Source organism: Anabas testudineus, chromosome 5, assembly GCF_900324465.2.
Source record: "Anabas testudineus chromosome 5, fAnaTes1.2, whole genome shotgun sequence".
In the NCBI taxonomy this organism is placed as follows: Eukaryota; Metazoa; Chordata; class Actinopteri; order Anabantiformes; family Anabantidae; genus Anabas; species Anabas testudineus.
Genome location: NC_046614.1, coordinates 21,576,446 through 21,604,436, shown reverse-complemented (window position 1 = coordinate 21,604,436; position 27,991 = coordinate 21,576,446). Strand labels below are relative to the sequence as shown.

At 41.3% G+C, this 27,991-nt stretch overlaps 1 protein-coding gene across 3 annotated transcripts in view; it reads left to right on the top strand.

The window, feature by feature from the left end:
- The window catches only part of LOC113154145 (plasma membrane calcium-transporting ATPase 1-like), a 77,990-nt gene extending 50,270 nt beyond the window's left edge, over positions 1-27,720 (top strand). For 2 of the 3 annotated variants that reach the window (XM_026348169.1, XM_026348168.1), the window contains exons 10-22: positions 1,474-1,688; positions 1,810-2,052; positions 2,827-3,068; positions 3,183-3,420; positions 4,838-5,017; positions 5,675-5,762; positions 5,968-6,074; positions 9,352-9,543; positions 10,563-10,776; positions 10,878-11,089; positions 12,221-12,328; positions 14,040-14,222; positions 22,190-22,435. In XM_026348169.1, the coding sequence (XP_026203954.1) occupies positions 1,474-1,688; positions 1,810-2,052; positions 2,827-3,068; positions 3,183-3,420; positions 4,838-5,017; positions 5,675-5,762; positions 5,968-6,074; positions 9,352-9,543; positions 10,563-10,776; positions 10,878-11,089; positions 12,221-12,328; positions 14,040-14,222; positions 22,190-22,435 (2,468 nt within the window). Of the gene's footprint in view, positions 1-1,473; positions 1,689-1,809; positions 2,053-2,826; positions 3,069-3,182; positions 3,421-4,837; positions 5,018-5,674; positions 5,763-5,967; positions 6,075-9,351; positions 9,544-10,562; positions 10,777-10,877; positions 11,090-12,220; positions 12,329-14,039; positions 14,223-22,189 lie in introns of all 3 variants that reach the window. The other variant, XM_026348170.1, reaches the window with a different exon arrangement.
- Positions 27,721-27,991: the final 271 nt, after the last annotated feature.

Genomic DNA, 27,991 nt, shown 5'->3' with positions numbered 1-27,991 from the left:
ATACACACACACACACACACACACACACACACACACAAACACAGCCATTCACTAAAATGCTTTAAATGGTCTCTTGGCTGCTCTGCTTCTTTGGTCTGTGGATGGATCAACTTGGCATCTGGGTGAAGCTGCCAGATGCTGAGTTTGCCCTTTGCTTCTTTTAGTGTCTTAATGAAGACACTTCTCATCACATTTTGACAGGTCTTCCACTCCTGTTTTTGTCCTTGACCTCTCCATATTCCTCTACAGAGGTCAAACTCAATATGTATCACTTTAGCCTACAAGAGCTGTTTTTTCTAATATATTTTTGTTTCTTAATGCTGTGTAAATATTTCCTATATCCCTAAATGTATTCTAATAAAGACAAAAAGAAATAAATATGTAAAAAGGCATAGCCAAAAGAACAAATCTCATAGTGTCCCAAAACCTTTGCACAGTTTGTGTATTAATAATTAGGGGCATTCAGCTGGAAAAATAGGGAACTTTAGACGTTAATAAAGGACTAAGTATATCCTGAAACTCTGTGGACTTTCCCCTCAAGCTTGTCTAAACTCTGTGAGAATGTAAACACAACACATGCTAATGTCAACATGATAATTGTATTGATATTGTACCTGCAGGTATTTGCAAGGTGGCAAGTTGTGCCTGTCAATTAGTTTATTGATGATTGTTGTGAGTGTGATGAAGGCTGACTAGAAGTCTCCAAAACAAATTCACAAAGATAATTGAAACTTGCAGAGTCATCGGCCCATTGATTTGCTTCAGCCTGCGCAGTTTTTCCTCTGTTAGGTGACTTTAACAAAAGAGAGCTTGTTTCATCTTCTCTGCACCGTGTTAAGCTAGGCTGACATGTTGTGGGCCCCTCTTTGATGGACGCACATGTCTTCTTCTAACTCTGTGGAAGCAAAGAACAGGAGGATTTCCAGAAATGTGTGACTGTTGCTTTTATATCACACAAAGTGATCAGGCAGTCAGAGCGGAGGGTCATAATGCACTCAGTTTTATTGGGAACATGATTCATCTCGGAATTGAAGGTATTTTCCGTGTCATTTCAGTCGACCTTAATACACTGAGGGGCTTTCAGAACAGAGTGGAGGAAGAGGTTGTGGCACCAACCATAGACCAGCCTCAGTAGTAAACTACCCTTCATGACATAGACATAGGGCCACAGAGGTGTCTACTGAAAAACTTTAGTAAAGCACAAAATTATGTTTTTGAATAAAAACATGTTTTTGCACCATGAGACATTTTTAATGTGTCATTCAAACTACAACATAATAACTAGTCACTGCTATTGAATACCTACACCACGCCATTCATATTTCACACTATAATAAATGTATGGATATCTGTGGTCTCCTGGATCTAACCCAAATCAAAGTTTAAAGGTGCTGTCAGTTTCCATTTTAATTTTTATGTTGACTCAAAGGGGACTTGTGTTTAAACTCTACTCAATCTGCTCATTCCCACCAGGTCTAATCATGTCAGCTGTGACGGTGATCATCCTCATCCTCTACTTTGTGATCGACACCTTTGGGATCCAGGGTCGCCCCTGGTTGGCCGAGTGCACCCCCATCTACATCCAGTATTTTGTCAAGTTCTTTATCATCGGTGTGACAGTCCTCGTGGTGGCTGTTCCTGAGGGGCTGCCGCTCGCCGTCACCATCTCTCTGGCCTATTCTGTCAAAGTAAGCTGGAGGAGAAGCCGAGGGAATGATGACATTAGCTCCTTACAGAATAACATCCAGGCCATATACAGTAGTCTGAAAAAGCAAACTTCAGCCTTTAACCTCATCTTTCATCTTTTAGAAAATGATGAAGGACAACAACCTAGTGCGTCACCTGGATGCCTGTGAGACCATGGGCAATGCTACTGCCATCTGCTCAGACAAGACGGGCACGCTGACAATGAACCGGATGACAGTGGTACAAGCGTACATAGGTGATACACACTACAAGACTGTCCCTGAACCAGACGTCATCAAGCCAGAGACTCTGGAAGTGTTGGTCAACAGCATCTCCATCAACTCGGCTTACACCACCAAGATCCTGGTGAGGCCTCCAACACAACAGCTGCACTAACGTGGACCTAAAATTTACCTTTAACGCAGATCTTTTCTGTGAGGACGTAGCTCCCAGTTTGTACTACCTGTAAGGTCAAAAGGAGATGTGGGGACAACCATGAACACATTCAGTGCCTTGTTTCCATTACCTGTTGCACATGTTTTAATTAATTTGTCCAGTAACCTGGAGCAGTTTTAAGAGAAAGATGGAAAATATAAAAGTTATTAAATAGTAATAGTAGATTTTTTAATTATTCATCAAGTATGCTCTCATTTATAATTCTTAGAAACACAGACTATTAGACAAATCAAAAATCTCAATCTGTCAAAAACGTTTGTCAGTTTATTTTTAATTTAAAATAATTATTAAATGTTTTTAGCTAAACATCACATTTTATTGCAAATTCTGACTGCTTGTCAATCTAAAAACTTTAACTACAGTCAGCAGAAACTGCAGCGTACTGACACAAAAATCTCTTTTCTTAACTTGTCAGTGAAGTGAAACATCTTTCACTGTGACAAAGGCTGTGAGAATGAAGAAGAATTGATTTGACACTTTATTTACTTAAAAAGAAGTTTGGTTGCCGTCAAAGGAAACAACAGATCTGTAAAACTCTCAAATCTTTATATACAGAACATTTCTCTTAGCACAGTGACGCTGCTGTCACTTGAAGAGTCGAAGAGAAATGTTGAAAACTAAACCAACACAGCATCCAGTGATTTTCAATCTCCCGTCACATCCTAATCTAATGTCTCTTCTCAGCCTCCGGAGAAAGAAGGCGGCCTGCCCCGCCATGTGGGCAACAAGACTGAGTGTGCTCTGCTGGGCCTAGTGCTGGAACTGAAGAGGGACTACCAGCCAATCAGAGATGAGATCCCCGAGGAGAAACTCTACAAGGTCTACACCTTCAACTCCTCTCGCAAGTCTATGAGCACGGTCCTGAAGAATGCTGACGGAAGCTTCCGCATGTACAGCAAAGGAGCGTCAGAGATCGTCCTGAGGAAGTAAGAAGATCACATCATAGCTGGAGAGAGTAATGCCATTTGTTTCTTGATTATTGATGTCTGCCTTGTGATCTCCCTCCACCTCCTCTCGTCTCTTCTTTCCTCCTCTTGTAGATGCTCTCGTATCTTGGATGACCAGGGTCAGCCCCGCAGCTTCAAGCCGAAGGACCGCGACGAGATGGTGCGTAAGGTGATTGAGCCGATGGCGTGTGACGGGCTGAGGACCATCTGCGTGGCATACAGGGATTTCCCTGTTGAGGGTGGAGAGCCAGACTGGGACAGCGAGAACGACATCCTGAATGAGCTCACCTGCATCGCCGTGGTTGGGATTGAGGACCCCGTCAGGACTGAGGTACAGAAAACTCGTGTCTGTGGGGATGTTAATGATTAATCGTATTGTTCATGCTAGTAACTAATAATAAATAGTCAGTGCTACTTGAGGTGACTTCACTTAAAATCCAGCTGAAATTTACTCAGCCTAAGTGGAAACATTTGAAAGGCACTTCAACTGAGATTGGTTGTAAATAAATAAAGGCCTGGTGTATTTTTAAAGCAGGTTTCTCTATTGGTACTGAAGACACCGGGGAGTTAAGACCAGAGGAGCAGAAAAAATAGTTTTACTCATGAGTGCAGTCTTTGCACGAGGTTTGGGCAGAAACACTCATTCATGGTGGGCAGCAGAGGAAAGACGGTGGAGGTTAGGATGAAACAGTCTAAAGATGTTGACAGAAGCAGCTGACAGGGAGGCAGAATGAGCTGCTTTATTAAACGTCTTATTGAACTAAGATGAAATAAACAACCTCTTGAAACTGCATCACTACTTCACTGCAGCTTTATACCAGGATTAACACAGCTCAGGTTCATTTAGATGTAATTTGTGGACATCAAGAGAAGAGAATTGTGGAAGAAATGGTGCTGCAATAAAGTTATGAATTGACCAGGCTCAGTGGATAGATAGAATCGAGTAATAAGGTGCTGAAAATCCTGCTGTGTTGATATAGATTTTTAAATACCATATTTACATAATTACCACTTTGCCTGAACATTTTCTTAAAACGTTTTTACAGAGCTGTCGAAACCTGACTGACAGCGGCTCCAGCTGCGTTTCTGTCCAACAACTGTGTGTTTTGTCTTCATTTGTGTCTTGACACCATGAATTGTGCAAATGGGCATGAAAGAGTAGTTTTGTTTCTTTGATGAGCTGCAGTTAGAGCCTCAGCTCACTGTTTGTGCAGCTTATTTTACCTCTAGTATTACAGTGACTTCAGTCTGGTCACAGCAGGGAACATGGAGGTGAAATGTTCCAAAAGTGCAGCTCAGTAATTTTAAGTATTTGTGTTATAGGGATAAAAGTGAAACATGAAATAACAGCATTCAAAAGACAATGTGGAGATAAATGAGCAGTATTTTCCTAACATGAAGAGTGAACTGCATCAGGTGTGTCACGTCCGGATGCTCTGAAGTGTTAAATGAAGCTTATAATGAAGCTCAGAGAGCATCAGTGCTGCTGCCTGCTGCTTTAATGTCAGAGCACAAAGATCACAGACAGGATGGAAATAACTGCAGAGCAGCAGGAGACAGTGAGCAGCTCGATGTTTATCTCAACACAACCTGTGATGGACACAAGACTCTTCAGAATATTTTAGCTTTTAGATCCGAAGTGATTCTTTCTTTTTGTATTTTAAAACATCTACATGCACGTACAGAAGGCTAACTCCACCACCAGAGAGCTGAACTCTTGTATAACAACTTTCACTTACACTCTGCAGGTACCTGAGGCGATCTCCAAGTGCCAGCGTGCAGGTATCACTGTACGTATGGTTACTGGAGACAACATCAACACTGCCCGTGCCATTGCAACCAAGTGTGGAATCCTGCTGCCCGGGGAGGACTTCCTGTGCCTGGAGGGAAAAGAGTTCAACCGGCAGATCAGAAATGACAAGGGAGAGGTGAGACGAGCAACAGGGAGCACATGAAACTGTTTTACCATAACTGAGTTTGTTATTACAAGGAGGTTCGGTATCACTGATAAAAAACGTCTTACTTACAGTATGCGAATGTTTGCACATTTACAGGTTATACAGTCAACCTTAAATCATCTACAAAAGAGAGGGACAAACACCTTGCTAGATGTCTGTCTTTAGATCTTCTGCTTTCTGTTCTTTCCCATTTTACCTGAACACAGCACCGAATCCAACGTCGCTCTCTGTGACAGTGTTTTGATTAGAGTTGTCTTTCTTATGTCGTGGCATCAGTAGAGATGGTGCATCTGCAAAGCAGTGAGTTCAGTCTAAAAATAACTAGTTACAGCAGAGCACTTAATATTAATGTACCCTCACTAATTCTGATCTGCGGCTGACACCGATACTGATCGGTAATTGGTCGTTTAAAAGCTCTAAGAGTTATGAAGAAGATAGACGCTAAGTGGGACATTTTGCAATTGGAAAATGAACTTGTTGGTGGGCAAACAATGTTATGGTGACACAGCTTTTAGATGACCTCAACCCTTTGAGACTGTGATCATACAGGACAGTATGTACTTTGACCATATTTAGGACAAAATGTGCTGTGTGAAAAGTATTTAATTCTATTTTTTACATTTTCAGGTGGAACAAGAGCGTCTGGATAAAGTTTGGCCCAAACTGCGCGTTCTTGCTCGTTCCTCACCGACAGACAAACACACTCTGGTTAAAGGTGGGTTAATTCCAACATGAATTCAGTCTTATTAGCATGATGTATGTTCAGTGTTTAGTGTATTACATGTTATATCTGCTTAGTTGAACATTGAGTGAATCCCACTAATGGTTCTGACAGGTTTGTATTTATAAAACTAAAACTGACAGGAAATTTTGTGCTTTTGAAAAATATTCATTCATGTTTGTTCCACTCTGTTGATCAGGCATCATCGACAGCACCGTGGGTGAAACCCGACAGGTGGTGGCAGTGACAGGAGACGGCACTAACGATGGCCCCGCCCTAAAGAAAGCTGATGTTGGCTTTGCCATGGTAACTGCTTCATCGTTGTCATCTCTGTTTCACACGTCTCCACTGCTTCACTCTTCTGCTCCAGTTTGCTCTGCATCATTACAGAAAGAAAGAAAAAATACTACGAGTTAATTACATTTCTAATACAGCCATGAAATGGGTATTTTCACTAAATGCCATTCACAGTAACTCTTCAATTCAGTGCCATGGATTCATTGAGATAACTGTGAAATGGAATAATACATGAGCTGGTGTTGAGTGGATGCTGAAGCTTATCCACCTAGCGAGGATGCTGCTCTGCAGCCATGTTGCTGCCTTCTCAAGATCAACACATACAGTGGAGAGAGACCACTTCTTTTACATTGCAATAAGACTCGGCTCTGCTTTCGATATGAAGGAAGCATCTTGCTGCGACCTTGAACCTTGTCTCTTTGGCTTTTACCTCAGAAATATGCAGCTAATTATTGTATGTATCTGTTCTACCATACCAGGAGCAGTGACTTTGCATGTTTTATCCCATTTAATACATTTTGCATCACAGCAAACAGTTTTCCAAGACTTGCTTGTGGGTTTTAGATGTTTGGATTTATTTTTCTTAATCAAAATGCTTAGCTGACTCGCTGAACTTGTAGAATCTATCAAAGTGAGTATTATGTCTGCATTTATTTTAGAAAAGGCACATCATTTAAATGAATGCACTTTCATTGCAAATTGACCTTCAGGATGCTGTCATTGGATATTTGTTCCATATGGAAATGAAATGAATATGGTACAAATGGAAAGTAAAATATGTGAACAGCTAAAACTTAAGGGCATGCATTTGAAAATGATCAGTAAAAATGTAATCAGTTAGTATTTGACACTTTGGTATGGTCCTAGTTCTTCTTACTGAAATGAAAATATACCCAGTAATATTTCATATTATATTAATTCATAGTGTTTTTTCTAGTGTCCAGCAGCATCACTTCAATCAGTGGGTTTATGAGGTCTTTACTATGAACAGCATGATACAACAGAGTTGATATTTGATGTGTGACCTTGTGAGTCCCCGAAAAGGACAAACCAAACCCCCTGCTCGTGTGTAGCCTACAGTCAACCGACTGACTCAGTGCCAGCATCACACTGCCTTTTTACATCACCCAGAGGATGATGTAAGGGAGCTGCACTGCCAAAAAGTCAGAATAACAACAACAGACGTGAGAACAGCCTTTGTGATTTGTCTTCAGTGATTAGACTCCTTAGAGACTAGAAGTCAGGTTATGAAGAGAACGGGAATGATCTCTGATGGAGTGTAGACACTGTTGGTGGTGTAAAGAGATGTTAGCTATAAGCTGAGCAGGAGTCTGAAGAGCTAGGGAGGAACCTCAGAAGTACTGATGTGTTGAAAACTGGCAGTGAGTTTGGTGGAGGAGGGTTCTGTTGAGTGAACACTAAAATAACAGTGCAGACTATGCTCATCATCCCACAACTTTGTTTCAGTTTGAACTTTAGCTTAGCTTCATTTCTGACTAGTCCAACATACTTAATTACACAGTTAATTAATAATTACAATGCAATGTGATCAAGTCTCGGACAACCCAACAAATGTTGCTGAAATTGCGACAGAGAATGATGCTGAACGATTAAAGACGATACTGTTGAATTAACAACACCATTCAGACTCTGAGGAGGAGCCTAGGAACATTCGCTGGCTCCTCTGTGCTGGTGTGACCTTTATTTACTGAGGAAAAGTTGTCTGAACAGCAGTGGCTCCTGCAGGCGGCGGAGCAGCTGCCGTGCTGTCAAACCACTCCCTGACAGTAGTTTCTCTTCTAAACAAACGGTGGAAGCAGTCTAGGGACTTAAACCAATGACCTTCCTGTTCTAAAGTGTCCCATTTGGAATATTTTTAGTTTGCACCTAGTGTCCCTGTTCAGCTTTCTGCTGTTCAACTGAAAGCAGAGAGCCGTTCACCTCCATCTGTTTGGGAAACACGACATCTCGCACCACAGCTTCTTTACAGTTACTGTTAACAGGAGACTCTCCTGTTTTATTTTTACCACTGTGTCAGTTGATTGAGTTAAAGCTGTGTACATTTCAGCTGCATTATCCTCCAGGGTTGTCAAACTCAAATCACCTGCGGACCACTGTCCAGGTTGTTCTCTCCTGTAACACTGGGAACTGTAGATTTCAGCTTTAACCACCGTAGAGCTGAGCAGCTGGTCTTTCCTTCGCCTCTCCTCTTCCTTGTACCTGTCAAACTGCTTTGCAGGAACAGTATGGCAGAATAATTGTGCTAAGGCTGGATTCCTGAGAAGATCCGCTCTCTCCTGCATATAAGACAGGAAGTAGTCATTAAACTGCACAGAGACTCCGCACAGTGTCCTCCTCTCATCAAGCTCGCAGTTTTAGTTTTATTTAGCTTGTGACTTCTCCGACTTTTAAAGTGAAGCAGTGTTTTATGACCTTCAATCCTGTTGCAGTTAATTACTCCATGAATAGTATTGCTTCTTTAATTGAAGGAAACTACTAATTTGTTTAGCAGAAATATATATTTTCTTATTTACTACCTTAATTAATCATCTCATGACCCCTCTAACTTATGTGGGAAGCCCCTCTGGAGGATCAGTCATTTGAAGGTTGTCATGTCAGCGGTTTTGCTATTGTTTGTCTCTGAGTGTCAGTAATATTTGTCTGAGGTATTTACAGAGGAAGCTGTCGCTCAACAGCTACAGTCACTGATTGCTTTGTCCACTCTTACTGGTTAAAAGCAGCAGTCTACAGTGCTAGAGATCATGGTCACAAAAATGTTATATAGTATTGATTTTAACATTAGGTTGAAAATGGAAAAACTATGATGATAAATGTGTAGTTTATCACAAAGCTGCAGGACAACAGAGACAGTGATTGAACTAGTTATTTAATAACTTGCTAGTCTTTAAACTAAGGCTGTAAAAATAATATTTCACTGGTAAATTACATCACCCATAATTAGAATCTTATTAGTATCTTTCCCTTTAGTGTTTCATTCTTAGTTTCATTACAAACCAATAAAAAGACCAAAAACAACCCTCATTCTGTATATGCTAGATTTTTTTAATGCTCTTTAATTTCAGCTGCTTGATGTAGTAGCAAACAAGCATTCATTAGTGTGTATGCGTTCACTCATAGTAATTGTAGCCTTAGTAGGATCAAGTCGTTGACAGTGTAATTTAGCTACTACATTTAGCAAACTACTTTTATTCTACTATTGCAATAGGTTGTTATTCATCTAAAATAATAAATGATGATCTAATCTCTGCCCTTTGCTTCCTGTCAGGGAATTGCCGGCACCGACGTGGCCAAAGAGGCATCTGACATAATCCTGACTGACGACAACTTCACCAGCATCGTTAAGGCCGTCATGTGGGGGAGGAACGTCTACGACAGCATCTCCAAGTTCCTGCAGTTCCAGCTGACCGTCAACGTGGTGGCTGTGATCGTGGCGTTCACTGGCGCCTGCATCACACAGGTAGGCGGTAGGCCACACAAATTGAACCTGAAGCGAGTGGTTACTGCTCATCCAAGCTACTTAAACATATTATTTTGTCCTTTTTAGCTTTAATATAATCAGGTTTAAATATTTCCTCCTGCAACTAAGAGTCAACTGTTTCAACATGATTCAGGATGTAAATGTTTGACTGAAAACATGAACGAAATGAAGAGACTCAAATTAATGTCTGTGTCTCAAAAGTTTAATTAAATATTGTGGCTTATGTTTGTATTTGATGCGTCTTCTCTCGCGCTCTGGAAACATCTGTAAATTTCTGCTTGGTCAAAAATCCACAGCGACAAGAAAGAGCAAGGCGTTTGTGACTTTCATGTGACTATTTCTTCGCTGGGAGGCAGCAAAGCGGCCGTGTTCCATTTTTTTTTTTGTGTCATAATGTGTCTCTAATCATGTAGCTGAACTTTTGACACAAGGGGGAAAAAAAAGTAACTTGCGGGTGTGTATTAATTGAAAGGCTCACAGTTGGCAGGACAGATAACTAACTCATCTACAGAGAAGGAGCACAAAGTAGGCTAAGATACAGCCTGAAACCATAGTAACACGTCACCATCATAATCCTGAAATATAACAGGGACCCAGCAGGTCTGTGGTCTCTGTGCTGTGTTTATACTCACTGATCAACCAGCACTCGGCGTCTGCTAGGCTACTGCCATGTTGGCACACACCATTAAGACATGATAAACTGATTTATGTCTTTATTGTATTTATAGAGGATGGACCCGAGGGTGTAGGTTGAGTTTGAAAAGTAAAGGGGGTCCACTGATGCACAGGCACGTGTGTGTGTAAATGTTTTTTACTGTATGGATGTGCATTCAAATTACTCACAGGACCGACGTACTAGTACTAGTAGTAGTAACACTGTTCTCACTGGTCTCTCAGGCTGCATACAGTCCAAGAAACTCCACCAGGACTGGTGTTCTCTCCATCCTCACTGGAAATTACGTACATTAAACTCCTGACCTCTCCTCCTCCTTCTGCAGGACTCCCCTTTGAAGGCTGTCCAGATGCTGTGGGTGAACCTCATTATGGACACTCTGGCGTCTCTCGCTCTGGCCACCGAGCCACCCACCGAGTCTCTGCTGTTACGTAAACCTTACGGTCGCGACAAACCACTCATCTCCAGGACCATGATGAAGAACATCCTGGGCCACGCTGTGTACCAACTTGTCATCATCTTCACTCTGCTTTTTGCTGGTGAGTTAAACAGGCCAGAACCTGCCTGTTGAGATATCTCAGTGTTTGTTGTGTTCTCCTTGATCCTTAATTCATGGATCTTTCCCTGTGTTATTCCTCAGGTGAGAAATTTTTCGACATCGACAGCGGCCGCAACGCTCCCCTGCACGCACCGCCATCAGAGCACTACACCATTGTGTTCAATGTGTTTGTCATGATGCAGCTCTTTAATGAAGTCAACGCCAGGAAGATCCACGGAGAGAGGAACGTGTTCGAGGGCATCTACAGGAACCCCATCTTCTGCAGCGTTGTACTAGGGACCTTTGCCCTGCAGGTAACGTTTTCTGTCATCCTCGTGTTCTACAGATGCATACTGTGATTTTAAATTAAAATGTAAAAATGAGAATGTTAAATAATTAATACGAATAGAGAGAGGAAGTAGGTCACTTGCATTCTGAGTAGTGTGCTGACATAAGACCAACCAAGCAAAGACATTAAAACCCTGCCTGTGCAGGGACCGAGCCATAAAGACAGAAATATTGTTCATATTTAGATTGATTAAACATTCTTTCTTTAACGTTAATTTAAAAAACTATCAGAATTCTTCTTAAATTAGGTCTGACCCCGCTAATATCAGAAGACGAGAAGTTATACAGTATTTTTGTTAAATATTAATCTTCAGGTGCAAAAACACTATACAACACATGAAAGGTCATCTGTTTAAAGAGACAGTTGTAAAGGACGTGTGCTGTTAACTAAAACAACCAGGACATGAGATGTGTCTCAATATGTATGAAAGTAAAGTAAGTGAACTGTTGCAAGTCACTGAAATTAATGCTGCAATCACATAGCTGATCGAGTCAGAATAAAATACAGTGTTCGCTGTAGAGATGGCGTATTTTTGTAGGTCAACCTGGAAAATTAGCATCACCCTGGTTCCATTGACAAAAAGCCAATGGAAATTTTTACAGCAGGATGTTTGAAGCCTACATGTAAATGAATTACCAGTGGAAAAAGCTATTGTGGAGCTAACAATTAACTACATAAGTGGTTATGTGACTTAAACATTACTACCACTAATGTGTGCTTATGTCTTCTACAAAATCATTTCGGTGGAGCGCTCTGCTCCAACCTATCCAAACCAGTTAGTGACATGTTCAGTAATTAACTATATTGTATTATATGCATTGACACATTACTCAACATACAACGGATTTTACTGCGTGCAATCAGTTTTCTGTTTAGGTCTGTTAGTTGTGTTTAGATGTGTATTTACTGGTTTATGTCGTAGAATTAAAGATGATATTCTCTAACTAAAGCTCATTCAATAAAACGATTGACACAAAAGTGCTACAATACTAGATCATGTCTGGGTTTTAGGACTTAAGACTAGGACTTTAAGAACACTAATCCATAAATTTGGATACACATAATACTTACAGATTACGTGTTTCTTCCTCCTCAGATCATCATTGTTCAGTTCGGAGGGAAGCCGTTCTCCTGCACAGCTCTGACCATCGACCAGTGGCTGTGGTGTGTGTTCATTGGTGTGGGAGAGCTGCTGTGGGGACAGGTGAGACCAGAACCTGAAGTGGTTTTAACTCGGAACAGCATTAGACAGGTACACGAAATATCAGTTAGGATTATGAGACTAAACGTGTACCGAGCAGAGGTGGATACAAGAGGTTTATGGTAGCAAAGCGCTGCCTGCCACACTTGCGCTGCTGCAGCGTTGCCATCACGACCATCGCCATGGAAATGAGCTCAGCACATGAAAGCAGCGCGACTCCTGCTTACGAGCACAGAAGGGGAAATAAACCTAGCGTGTCAGTCCCTCCGCGGGTACACACAAACACACCATCACACATGATCCTCTTAACATGTACACACACAGGCTTAGAAAGCATACATTGTTTAGAAAAAAGTTCAGATGATGGGTTCAGTTGGAGGACAGAGACTGAGAACAAAGAGACAAAAACATGCTGACAGAAACAGACTGATCTGAGGTCTGTGAGTTATTTTTGCGGTAAAAGCATCTTTTGTTTCAGAGAGAAAGAGAGAGGAGGCGAATATGACAGAAATAAGAAAAGATGATGTGTAGCTGCAGCAGGAGGCTGCGTCTCATCTTTTTTTTATAGAGCGGTAAACAAACAACAGTACAGGTAACGCGATATATTCAGTACAACTTTTAGTTTTATTGATAGTGCAGTATGTAAATGAATTAATAAAATCATAAAACAAAAAACTCCTTATACAGTGTTTACACCCAAGAGTAATGAAATAATCTAAATCATGAGTTGCATTTGAGCTTTGAGGTCTGTTAACAATGAGTCAGGTTTCAGTTCAGCTTTAAGGAATGTTTGCTTATTACCAGAAAAGGTTTTGCAACAGAAAAGTGAAAACAGAACAAACATAACAGTAAAAACAACCGATCTACAGAATCATCATTGTTTAAGATAACCTTTAAAGCTTCTGTTGTGTTTCAGGCAAACCTTACTGTTATCATACACATCATCACTTCATACTAATAATCATACACATCGATACTCTTAAAGCACCAATGCAACAATTTGTTATTTACCATAAATCTAGTTGACTCATATGAAGCTAATTAAATAAGTAATTGTGGAAGTTTTAGTCCATATTTTGTCTCAAAAGCCAACGACACTGGTGCCCTTATTCTTATAATAATTCAACTAGAGCTATTTTCTGTTCTTCAGCCCTGAACTCATTAATATGTCATCTGACGGAGCAGCATGTCAGAACGCAATTGTCCGATGCAACATTAAACAGACTTTGCCCTCTGAGCTCCTAAGTAGAAGTCTGATTGAGTCCATGTGTAAATAGAGTAGTTGATTGTGTAGAGAATTCGACATGAACAAATGGGCATGGTGACCATGTTTCTATCATGGGACTGGCAGTGCCTCGATGTGCTGTAAACAACTGTGATTTCAACACACTGTGATTTCTGCAGCGTACCTTCTTACTTTCAGCATGTCACATGATGCCTTATGCACACTCTATTTCCAGTGTTCTTGTGTGTTAGATGTGTTTCATTGGATCCTCCTCATCTGATAAAAAACACATCTTTCACACGTCTCCAGCTATCATAGCAAGCTCAGAAACCCTGACTACATCATTATGACATCATCAGGGTTCATTTGTAATAACAACTGCTTCCACAGGCTGAGTGGGATTATTCATGACCTATAAAGTGACCTTCAGGTGTAAAAACTTTACAGGAGCCCCATAACAACTTTTTTTCCCTTTCTTGTTAAACTCAGCTGATCACATCCATCCCAACCCACCACCTGAAATTCCTGAAGGAGGCAGGTCACGGCATCACGAAGGAGGAGATCCATGAGGAGGAGCTGACGGAGGGTGCCGACGAGATCGACCATGCTGAGATGGAGCTGAGGAGAGGCCAGATCCTCTGGTTCAGAGGTCTGAACCGCATCCAGACACAGGTACGACCTCTTCCACATCACACCGAGACATTTATCATTAGCTTAACCTTTTTCTCCTGATATAAAATTTTCAAAGTGGTTGAAGGGAACATAACTAAATATTTGCTTATTCTAAGTTACAGAAAACATCAGTTGCTAAGGTAACGGAGACTCTGGAAGGAAGTAATTTACTTTTTAGACTTTTAATTGTATTCATGGTTTTTAGGCTTTTGTGTGTTTCTGTTCTCTTGTTCTTCAATTGTTGTTAAATCTGTGAAGCTTTTCAGGTACACTTCCGATTGCTGACATTTGTAAAACAAACTTTGGCGACATCCTCTTCCTCGCTTACGTTCTCTCATAATCAAACATCCCTGAATCAAAGAGCGATATAAACCTGACAGTAAAATCAAGCTGTTCCACAAGAGACACTGTGTTTCATCAAGACTGTGAGAAGAGTCTACACCACAGATGTTTTTGACAGTTTACAAGAGCTGCAGTTCAATTTTGTGAAATTAAATTCAAACAAAAGTTTGAACAGTGAGGAGATAGTGAAAATCGTAAATACAGTATTTTAGTAACAATGACAGAAGCTGTAAGGAGAAAAAATGTATTTTTTGTTGCTACTAAATAAATAAAAAGTAAAATACAGAGTTACTACAACATATCCTGCACAGATAATATTTACACATAAAGTTGTGACTGAACTACACAGTTGCCTCGTTAACAGTCTGATGATCCAATCAGAAGCTAAAATGAATATTGGTGGGTGACAGTTGCTGCTTTTATCTTTTGTGTCACAGTAGAGGAGACAAACACAACATATACAGTAGGAGTCCACGTGTATAGTGTGCAAAGCAGCTGTAGTTCAATCAAAATCCACATGAGATTTAAGATAATTTAATATATACTCACAAGTGTGCTTGTTATCTGTCTTTGTTTTCCTGGGCAAGATCTAAATCTTCAGCTTTCATCTAGTCCGGAGGGAGGGTAGTAAATCACCTGACGCTGACAGATACCAAATGAAGAAGAAGGAGAAATTACAAAAATAACAGTTAGTTTCTGGCTAACATCTGTCTATAACACAAAACATGATGTACTCTATCCATAAACTCTAGATCACACTGGGTCGTCAATCATCCAGGAGTTTATCATTCAAGCAAATTTCTTTTCCATTTTTCCATGTTAAACAATGAACAATGACTCAGTTCAGTGTAACATTGGTGCAACTTTATCTGCCAGTGAGCGACCTGTTTCCAACTCTATCAACATAGAGACACTGTGGTAGGAAAAAATATGACGTGTGTTTTGGAAAGATGGATGCATTTACACTTATTCAGCCAGTCATCAGATCTGATGAGCAGCAGTAACAGTTTAAATGTGAGCGGAGATATGTTAGTGATATTTAAAGACATAAACAGTGGTGTGTTGTTCTCTGCTTGTTTCTAATAAGGTTCAATCTACGTTTTCACACAGTGCGCACAGACGACTGATATTTATCTCCAGTAAAAACCCTCAGGGCAGAGTCGTAAACGGCGTGAAGTTGTTTTAAGGTGAAATGAGCAGCATGAGAGTGTAAGGTATCTCCATAGTGAAGTACAGATGTGATAATTGATTTTCCCGCCTGATAAAATATTTCCACTTGAATGTGTTTATGTAGCTGAAAATCGGAGGCTGAGAGTGTAGGTTGAAGATTACTACAGAGGCAGCAGAGAAGCTGGTTAGTTGTTTGCGGTTTGAGTTCACAGTTGAGTTCTGTGTTGTCTCCTCTGGGACACAAACTGCCCTTCACACTCAGTTTGTTCCACCCTGTGTTTTATGCGTTAGAAAGAAATTAAAACACAGTAGAGTACATGTGGAGATAAAACTGGAGATTGAACACACACACACACACTTACTGTAGCTGTTCTCCAGTTAATTTCACACTCTGCTGCTGAGCTCCAGTACAGAACCACTTTATTAGAATACAGAATTTTAAGATCCAGCATGGGACAAAAAGCTTATTGGATATTTTCATTAGTCAGTCAGTGTGTAAGTGCATTTCTATCCAAGTGTTTCTGTGCACATTTACTGTTTTTTTTATGCGTAAAAGCAGAATGTGATGCAGAAAAGTAAATTAAAAATAAGAGTTTTAAGCTTTGCTGAGGTAGAAAAATTGATTTATTCATAAAAGAAAAATACAATTATACCAATAGAAACGGGCTTAGGAAATAAATCATACACACATACAGCGTGCAACTTAAACATCTACTAAAGAGGTGAAACCTTCAGATCTCTTAGGTTTGGATTAATATTAGAAATGTGGTAAAAATACACTATGTGAAAGAGCATCCTCTAATGTGTTCTCCTGCTGCAACATAGATCAACAATCAGTGGGCATTAGCATGTCCACAGGCAGTCCCATTCAGTCCCTATGGGCTTCATTAGCCTCAATGCTAAGACCGATCTACAGTAACAACAGCCAACGCTCTCCTCCCACACACTTAGACACAAACACACACACAAAAACATTGAGAGTCAGAAAGGTCAGGTGTTTCCCTCTCAGCTAACTTGTAGTTATTGTGGCTGGAGGGCAAACACATCTGAGTTAACAATAACTACTGTAATATCTTTGTCCTCTTGACTCTTACTGTTTGACCTCGGATACTCTCTGCTTAGTCTCTGAAAAACTAAAACTAAAACTCACTGACAGGATGTCAGATATTTTAATATTCTTTTAAATGTTTCCATTCCAAAAATAACAGCATATTATTTCACAATCTTATCTCTTTATCTCTTACAGTACCTACAGCAACAATATTCAGCAACCAAATCAAATCAAATCAAATCAAACTGCTCAAATTGATGAGTGTTCATTATACTCTGTTTAATTTATAATATTATTATTATATTATTAATATTTAACCAGCAGGTAGATGTGCAGAAACCTACTTACCTACTTAGACACAGTTAAAGACCCACTGATGGGCATGGTGGTAGAGACCAAACATGGAGCTAAAAGAGCGACAGTTGGATTACATTCAACAGGTGGACAAAACTGGATTCAAGACTACTTCGTTGTCTATCCACACAAATACCACTGCTTGTAAGCATTAAATGCTGCACTGTTGTTTCTACAGAGCTTCACTTCCTCATAAAGACTACAATACCAAGCTGATGGTTTCTGATATGCACACTCCCGAAGCTGTTTTGAAAGAGCTCTGTTGTAGAGGCAGAAAAACACAGTTTTGTCCGGATGGAACATTTACGGCTCTACCTGGCCAAATGTTGCTCCCTAAATGTTGAATGTTTAATTAAGCAAATACTTAGCTCACTGTTGTGTTCCCACATTGTTTCCACTGCCCTCAAGTGGCAAAACAAATAGCTGATATTCAAAGCTCGTTGCTGACGTGCTCCCACTTATTAAAACCATTTCAAAAGCTAAAGTTCCATGAAAACTTAGAAATCTCCTTCTGGTGATAAAGATCATGTCGTGTGACCAAAAGCTCCTGAACAGCTACTAATTGGAGGGGTATGTGCATACGTGATTTGAGTCAAGGTGGGAAACCCTGACTCTGGTGTGCAGGGTGTTTAATAACCTTCACCTGGCTTTCATCAGAGCGTAGAGCGTCATGAAAGAAGGAAGCCATGCAAGGAGAACCGGCAACAAAGCTCTCATCCTGTTCTGCCTCTTCACCATCAGACACGCTGTAGAGGAAAGGGGAAGCTCTTTCTATTTCTCTTCATGTCTGTGTATCTGTAATATCATTCTGTCACCCTCCCGGGATGGGAGGATGAGGGGATGGAGGGGGAGGCAACGAAAGGCTGCAAGCTAATTAGGTTCTTATCTCTCCACGCTCCTCTTCCTGTCCTCCTCCTCTCTAATCCTGGTGGGCAGCGTTGTGCTGCTCAACGCCTCGACAGTCAAACACAGTGGGGGAATAATTGGTACAAGCAGCACCTCAGTGCTGAAACTTTATCAGTCATTCCAAGTGACACATTTTCTCCTCTTTCTCCACTTGTCTCTCAAAGTACATTCAGCCTGATTCACAAGCTCTTAATTCATTCACTCTGTTTCCTCCTTTCCCTTTGTTCTATTATTTTTTTCTAACTAAATTCTCTCAAACCTCCATCTTTTTCTCTTTACTTGTAAAATGTCTCCCCCGTCCAGTTCTGTTCCTCATCCTCTTCTCTCTTCTTGTCTTTATTTCCATCTCGTGTTCTTCTGTGTCTCTCTACCCACAGCTCCAATAAGATTTACCTTCTGCAGCAGAACAAATCACTGTTGTTTAGGTTTTTCTGTTGGTTGATGGGCTGTTTAACCCTTTGAATACTTTGAATACTTCAGCATTGAAAAAGCCATGTGATCGGTCAACACAGTAACTTTTGTTACTGCCTTTATTTTAACATGTGTTCATTCTGCCAATAATAATCATAATAATAATAATGATAAAGCCATCTGACCAGGAGGGTGAAGGCCAAGACTGGGTATCACATCAATGTTTCCAGTGATAGTACAGCACAAGTTTTAGCACAACTGAGAGACGACATGATTATTCAGATGTCTGTAATATCAGGTGGAGATGACTTATATCTGATCAAAGAACTAAACAGACTGAGAATCTGCTGAGTTCAGCACCGTGTTTCGACACCTGTCAGTTTTTCTTTCTGAATGTAAAGACACATTAACCCTCTGCAATGAAAACATACTGAGGTTTGATGCCCAGTCTTAGTGCAGACGGTTTTGAGTTAGATGAGATCGTCTGGTTGGTCATTGTTTCCCACCATGTAATGAACTCGGACTACTGTACCCAGACTATCTTGTCTGTCATACATGACTTATCTTCAAAACCCAGGACAGTCACACTTCACCATCCAGCTTCTCTAAATCCCTCTCTAACATTTTCAGCAGTCTCTTTTCCTTCTGATTGCTCTCTTCTGTCCTCGCTGTGTCTCTGTCTTTGCTGTCTAACGGTGTGGCTGTCCTTCCTTCAGATGGATGTGGTCTATACCTTCCAGACGGGCCAGGCGGCGGTGCCCGGTGCCCTGCGCCGCCAGCCGTCCGTCGTCAGCCAGCACAATGACGCCACCGCCGCCAAAACTCTCTCTAGCCCCACCCACGTAGGGCTTAGCTCCTCCTCTTCTCTTACCAACTCGGCCGGGGCTCCGCCCCCTGCTGCTGCTGCTTCCTCCTCCACTGCAGGCAGTGAGTCGGTGACTGGAGGCCAGCTAACGCCACGCTTCTCTGTTTGAACAGCATGACCCATCACCAACACTTAATCCATCAGCAGTTGTCGGCACGTCCTGATCTAATTTCATTATCTTAAGTATTATTAGTGATTTGTATAAAGATGGAACTGAAGGGACTCGTGTCCAGGTAGCACAGAGTAAATAATGTAACAGGAAGTGTAGCTTCCTTTTGAGAGTGAGATTAGAAACTTAATGCCAATATCAAGGTTGTGTGTTTAACACAAAGCTGGAGTAGGTATGCAGTTAGCCTAGCTTAGCATAAAGACTGGAAGCTAGCATTAACACATCTGTTTAATCAGCAAAACTACAGTTTCAGATTGTAGAACAATATTTTTTATTTTTAATGAAACTAAATATTTAAGAACCATGTGTTGGTTTGGAGCTGAGAGATACAGAGAAGGGAAGTCGGGCAGTATCGAGACACAGATGGTTTTGCTCTTTCACAAATTTTTGAATATATTCAGTTTCATCATCCATAAAAACTCAGTGAACTTGCAGACAACTGTTTTCATCCCTTTCACCTTCCTCTGCTTGCGTATTTTCTGTTTTAATCTCTATCTAATCTTCTTTTAAATACTGTTCATTACGCCCCGCTCAGCCTGCTGCTTCTCCTCCTGCATGTTCGGAGATTTAAACTCTTACCATGCGTCTATTAACCCTGATGTGACTTGCTGTTTAATGAGTCAAGGACAGATCACATGTAGCCAATAAGAAGATGAAGAAGCTGCAAATCCTTCTGATTCTTGACGGTGGAAAAAAAAAAAAAAAAACGTGTCCCATTTTCTTTGTTGCTCTTTTTTCATTTCCTCAGAGGCAATAGCCTGGGCACCAAGATAATTTTATGGGTTAATCCTGAGCAGGGTTAAATCCGTCAGTCTCAGCAAGTCTCTCATGGTTTAACAGCCAAGAGCTTTTCAACTTGTGACTTGTGTGTGTGTGTGTGTGTGTGTATGTGTGTGTGTGGCTGCGTGTGATGGTTGCATGTATGCTGTAAGCTGCAGTGCTCAGCCTGCAGCTCTCCTGTGGTTCAGTAATAGAGAGCTTTGAACAGCAGGGTTATTAATTATAATGAAGAGTGGCTGCTGGTGCGTATAAATCACTGTGATCAGCTGCAGCCTCTGTGGATTCATCACAGAGGAAACGACTTCAGGCACAGAAAAGAGAGCAGCTAGAGGACAAAATCATTCTGGCTCTGAATGTGATTATAAATACTTAACAGTGTGCATGTGTTTATTGTTTTTCCCATGTGTTTGTTTGTGTGTGTGTTGTTTACTGGGGTGGGGTATCACCTGAACATTTTCAGCACTAGTAACACCTGCGGCCCCCCAAGAGACCCAAAAGTCACAGTTTTCTTGCTTTTCTTGCATTTGGGGTATTTATACTTTACTTAATTTGTGAGTGAATTTCCACCACTGAAGTAAAATATAAACAAAATATTTGCTGGATGTTCATGTGGGGAACACAAACTAATTAAGACAGAGACCTGGCACCAGGTAGTGTTTGAATAGAGAAGCACTAGTTGGTCTCACTGGTTGGGGTTGTCAGTTGGAGCATAATGAATAATCTGGCTCTGAATATCAGAGTTTGATAATTAATAGTTGTACATGCAGCTGTCTCGATAAATTACTAAAACTAAAATTATGATTTGAATCAGGAACTATTGGATTAATGAACAGACTACATGCATTAAAAACTGTACCAAAGCAGCACGATTATATTATGAGGAAAGGAGAGTCTGTTCTCACACAGTGAACTAGTCTTGATTGGAACGTGATCAGGTTCAGGAAAGTCCTCACACAAGTCCTCAAGTGTGTCAAAAAGAGAGGTAAGGAAGTTTGAGGGGACGTATTCGACTTTCGAATACGACTTAGAGAGTTTTAAAAAGAAAACAAAACACTTCAGGACGGCCTTCCACATCCTTTAGAGGCTTATGGCTTTGGGTGTGTTGTTCCTGGTTTAGGTTTCTGTAGAAATCTTTCCACAATCACAATTTAAACAATAGTGTGTTTACAACTTTGTGGCAAAAGCTCTAGGAAGGCCGTTTCCTGTTCAACATCAAAATGTGCCTGTACACAGAGCCAGGCCCATAAAGAAGCCGTTTTCCCAGATTGGTGTGGAAAATCGTGCTTGGCCTCAACCCGATCTAACACCTTTGGGATCAGCTCGAACAACAACTGCGAGCCAAACCTTATTATGAGAACTCTGAATTGCCCCTCACTAATGCTCTTGTGGCTGCATGGGTGCAAATCCCTGCAGCTAGATTTGACATCTGGTGGAAAGTCAAACCAGCATTTATTGTCACTACCCTTTAAAAGTGCACCAGGTCACCTTGGTACACTCGCACTCAGTTTTTAGTAGTACTTAAGAGGTAGTTTCTATGTAGGCTTGCTCAGTGTCTGTCTGAACATCCACAGTGCCGGTCTCTATGCCTGTGTGTGTGTGCATGTGTGTTTTGATGATGTTGGTGGATTTTTTGTTGCAGTTTGTCTTGATGCACTCGGCTCCCTCCAACATTGTGTTGACCTTTAGTGTTGATGTTTTGTGTATTTTATTTTTGGTTTTCCCTCCATGTTCTCATTCAGCCAACCTCTGTTTCAGTTGTTAAGGTTGTGGTATGTGGTTTTGCCCCCCCCCCCCCCCCGCCCAGATTGACCATCGTGTGCCATCAGCCCCCGCTACCTGTAAAACACCACAGTCTCCTAAACATGAGGCCTGTGTCTGTTCTGTCCGTCCTCTGACATTTCTTTTCTCTTTTGTTTCAGATTAAGGTGGTGAATGCGTTCCGTAGCTCCCTGTATGCGGGGCTGGAGAGCCCAGAGTCCCGTAGCTCCATCCACAGCTTCATGGCCCATCCTGAGTTTGTCCCCCTGTCTGAGGAGGAGGCTCGCATCCCCACCATCAAGGAAACTGGAGACGAGATCGACTCCCTCCCCAGCGCCACCTCTGGGGCGAGTGGAGGAGGAGAGTCACCCAGCGCCTTCCGCAACAGCTGCGAGTTATCCATTTGAGCTCCTCCTCCCGCCTCTTCATCAGCATCACGTGTCATCCCACCAACTGAACTGTCGCATTGAGGAGGGAAGTCATCACTCAGCTCATCCCTTCATTCTGCACGCACACACGCTTTGCAACGTCTTCACCCCTCTCAGTCATTCCTGCCACATTCTGTTTTTCATGCTGACTGTGGCATTGTTCTGCCTGTAAGTTTGCCCCCCCACCACCTCCTCCACCACTACACACATGAATCAGTAAAGCGTGGAGTCTAGAGACTCCACTGTGGAAGGCCTGTCCTTGTCCATTCATGTATATTTTTTACTTGATGATCCTTTTGAAAAACTTTTAAACTATGTTGGGTTCAGTCTTTGCAGGACTCACAGCAGCATGTTCTGTACTCGCTTCATTCCCGCGTAACACTCTCTAAAACGGCACAGAACTTTTCAACGAGTGCAGTGATTCTCATGTACATACGCTTCCGCTCTTCTGCACAGCTAACAGCCGGGTTTGGTGATCAGAAGATTTTTAGGCAAATGCAAAAATGTAATTTTCTTTTCTTTCTTTTGTTTTTTTTAGATGTTGATTTGTTTTTAAAACCTCTAAAGAATGTTAATTGATGGTTGATTTAAACTCCTGAGAATGTCCTGTGAGTGTGACACTACAGTCTTCAATGTTCAGCTGTTAAAAGTTTGTTCTTCCCTCTTACCGCGTCTGTATGTGTTGGTTTTTCTTTTTAGCTGCTGTGTTGCATGTCGAAGGACAGAATGTTTACTACCCAAATTTAGCGAACATGCCGGTGTCCACAGAGGGCTCGCTTTCTGCTCAGTCGGGGTCTGACCTCATCTCATCCTTCTGGTTCTCTCTGCCCCTCCCCTCGTACTGTAGGTCCACAGTGTTTATAGGAAACAGGAGCGTGGTTCATGTTTCCCCCACTAGTAGGATGCATGTTCTGTTTAGTGTCGAGTCGCATGATAAACTAGGAATGAATATTTGCGATTCACTTCGACATCCATGTTTGTGTCAGTCTGCAGCTGCGTCTGTTCAGAAAACCACAAACTTCCTGTCTGTAGAACTAAACAGGCATTACGACTACCGGATAAAAACAGACTCATCAATATTCAGCTAACAGAGGAAGCTGGAGCAGGGCAGTTAACACGCTGTATACTTGACAGCAGGGCAGTGGGTGTGTGGCAAGTACAATTCACATACAGTCCATGTGGTTGTAAACAAGGTGACTCAACCATACTTAACCACGCACGCACGGTTGCAGGGCACCACCCGTCAGCCAGTGGTGCCATTCTTGCTGTTGTCATGGTAGAAGTAACACAGGATGCCTTGATTGCCAACAAGAAGGGTTTTAGTCTTACCTGAACCGACCAGCACACGTTGCCAGGTTTCTCATGGTGCAGTCGGTCACTGCAGCTCTGCATTGGTTTTCATTTAAGTTAACTAATAGACAGACAAAAATACTAGAGCAATGAGAATCATCATTTGTTCTCCATCACAGTATCAAACTAATATTCTTGCATACTTTTCTTAACCATGACCATGACACTGTGAGGAGACCCTGCTAATCTCTGCTTCAAAATGTAAAACCATGTGGTGTGTTGATCATCATGATTAGAGTAAGACAGTTTCACAGTGAATAAAGGTTTGTATTCAGTCTGAATTTTAACAAATCCGGCCAATCTTGGAAAGTAAAGGCTCTTTTACTCATTAGTTTCACTACTTTTCCTTCAGCTGATTGACACTCTAGTTACTCTGTGTTCATACATGTTGTTCCTCTGCCGCTAAAATTAGCTTTATGTTCAGTTTGAATGTGCATTAGGAGCAGTGACTACAGTATCGATGAGTCTGTTTGGAGTCACAGAGCAGGAAGTTATTGGATTTCTGAACAGGGTCTGGATGGTCTGTCTGCGTAAGACAAATCTTAGTATCACTTCTGATGTTTCCCTCGTTTGTCAGATTTTATGAAGAAAAACAAAAAAACTTATCAGCCATCAGTGACATCACACAGCCAGCATCAGACGAGGTGTTTAACCGTCACCATGCCTCTTCGCTCTGCTGTGTTTGATTAGAAAACGTCAGTGTGTTGGCCACGCTGCCGTTTACGGGAGAATGAGCCTGTAAAGTTAAATTCACTGTGTCCCTGCCGCTGCTCAGTACTTCCTGCTTGCCGTTGTCTGCACATCAATGTCTTAAAAAAAGAAGGAATCATCCTTCAATCAGAAGCAGCAATGTGTCTAATCCCTTCTTAGTCTGACTAGCAGCCATCAACCTATCTATGAACTAGGACACGATATTGAAGTAATGTGCTACTACTGCCATATTTCCAACTTTTTCTCATGACTAGGTTCTTCCTCTCCCCTCTGATGAGCTTTTTCTATGTAACTCAGAGCCATATTTTATAGGTTGTCTGTATTGTTTTTTATCTCATTGTTATCGAGGTTTCCTTTGGACTTTCTCACCCGTGACTCCTCGACCCTTCCTCACCTCCCCTGGCCCTTTACTCCAAACACGACCAAAAAGCAAGGAGAAAATCTTCAGACGTCACTGCCGAACCAAGTTTAAAGGACCTCTACAATGTTTACATGAAAAGCGAGTGGGTGGCAGTTCGCCTGCGCTTCTCTCATCCGACCACTTCCCTGTCATTCCCTTGCTTTCCTGAATCTTAGAGTTACTATTTAACTAAATGGGGAATCTTTCTTGCATGGTTTTCATATAAAATTCAATGTTTTGCTCATTTTTTACAATTCTTCTGTATTTTTATATTAAGTACTTTTTAATATTTTGGAGATATATGAATATATATGTATAGGCTGAAGAGTGTGGTGACAGTACAGTACATGAATGAGATGAATCTACCGTGGACTCTGTCTTTTTACAGCTCTCTAAATATTTATGCCACGTGTGTCGTCTTGGTCACCTGATGTTAGGGCTCAGAAACCTGCAGTGACTTGTTTACTTCCTGTTGGCCGTTTAATTGGAATCTGAACAATCAAGTCTCATCAGCCCCCTTTTACATCAGTATATTCACTTTATCTAAGATGTTGTGACACACTACACGCTATGTGATTTCGTAGTTATCCAACTCCATTAGACTTTTGCAAATACAACGTGACTACAGCTAAATGTATGAAACATTAAATGGGAGTATATCATTATTTATACAACCTCTGGGTTTCTTTGTTTCTGTACTTTGAAGCTACTAAAACAGATTTCTTTAAGCGAGTGGATTGACGCTATTTTCCACCTGGCTTTTGTCAGAGCTGACGCCTCAAAGCTGTGTCCCTCCTCAGGACCTTCCTCCTTCAAATATATGTGTCCTCCCTCATTCATAAACAAGCTCCCATCACATCAGACAAACCAAAAGCTGAGAAAGTGACCCGACGACCAAAGCGGAGCCGTCCCAAAAATCATAAATGAATCAAGTGAGATGTTTTGGCCCCCCGGCCTTAAGGTTTTTCAAACAGCCATACCCAAATCATTTGTAAATCTGAAAGGCCTGGATCTTGATTCCACAAAACATCTTAAAGAAACCAAATTATAGTTAAATGTTGCTGAACATATTTGCACACTATAGATGAGGCGGCTATCCAACCATGACTACGGCCCCAGACCGTAGGTTGTGTCATCTAAATCCAGGCCAAAGAATCAAAGGATGCAACGTTTCTCAGCTCCATTCCTCATTTTTAACATGTTCACCAAATCGGAATATTTAAGGAGGCAGAGCCCGTGACAGGACACAGCTGCAGCTGTAGATGTCATCGCCATTTTATTTCCTACATTTCCTGGGAAGAGAGCAGGACTGTTAAAGCACCTGTGAAAGTCACTTCCTGCCGTGTGTCCATTGACTATAAACGAAACGCACCTTCCAAAAGGTGATACGTTTCCTCTTTGTTTTCAACTGCTGAATCTGACAGAACAGCTGTGCTCCCACAGTCAGTACAATGTAAATATTGTCATATAAGAGAATGAAGTGTATCTGCTGTCTGTGTCTGTGACAGGAAATGGGAGAGGGGGCAATCAGCCAATTATCACCCAGCGCATCTCTAAGACTGTTGTCTTTACTTTTCTCTTCTTCTTCTTCTGCACACGTTTGTTTAGACAGTTTGCTATCACGTTACCCCTCCTTCCTCCTGGATAAGGTTGTCCCTCTGCTCTTGCCCCAGCCTCTGTGTGGCTGTGGCGGTCATCTGTTGGACTGGTTGCCCTCACGTCTCATGCCAGGTGCACAGTACAGCCCCGCCATCAGAGACACTCCAGACCCGTTTGTGCTCCTGGTTTTTAAGCCATGTCACAAATTGAGACGGTCTGGACGAGACTCAGCAGCGGACTGAAAGTCTTCATCTGGTCGGCTTTTAGTTAATCTGAAGGTTCATTTCAGTTTGCATTAAGTATTTCATTAAGACTTCTGTATGGAGAAGGAATTCGCTTCAAGTCATTGTTGCATTTCGACTGCGTTGCTTCCTCTTCAGAGCACTGCCTTTCTCAGAACAGCTTCCTGTCATGGGATATTAAGAAAATCTTTGGAGAACCTTCACATCCACTTCAAAGTTCTCAAAGAAAAAATGGGTTCAAAAGAACTGGAATATCACAGTTGGGAAAGTCATACCTACTTAACATATATATCTATATATTTATGTAATGTATCTATGCATTTATATCTAGTATGTATATACAGTATACATGTCTATATATGTATTAGATATAAGTACATAGATGTATATATGGTTTCTCAGTTGAACTTCATTGCAAAAAAGACTGAAAAATATTTGTTTTCTGTAATTACTATGATACACAGTAATAGGCGTTGGTGTTATTTTTGTATAAACATAATATCATCTATGTGGCATGCATGACATATATACAAAATTTGGTGGTTTAAAGCAATATGTCCAACCTGGTGCGATTGGTTCTGTCGTGTTCTGTGTAGCCTAAAGCCACTCTGTACGAAAAGAGAAAAAGAAAAACAAAAAAACAAAAAGAGAAACTGCATTTGGATAAACTAACCGTTCAGTATATGTGTTCAATGTTCTGTGTTCTGCATGTTTTAGTATGGAATGAAACATCCCAAATGTTGACTTGTTTTCCGAATGAATCTCAAACACATGCCTCAAACTCATGCAACATTACACACACACACACACACACAGACACACACACGTATTTGCACTGTGAGGTGAAACACACTGAGGAAGTTAAAACTGTGTGACTTCTAATGGATGGATTGATGAAAGATGAAGGTTTTCTTTTTGTTTCCATTGTCTCATTTATCCACAAGTAAAATTACTAACAGATATGTCTCCACTGTTTCATCCTCTTGTCCTACACACACACACACACACACACACACAGAATAACACAAAACCACTCAGATTTTACAGATTCCTCCGAGCTCATCACCCACTCATCTGTGCAGTGAGAGGAGGAGGGAGACGATGACTATTAACAGGCCTAAAGCATTCAGCATGTGGTTCAGGTAGGCTTCTGCTCTGCAGGTGTCATTATCTCACCGATCACATCCATTGATCCATTATCATCCTGCTTCCCTCTACTGGTCAGGTTGGTGG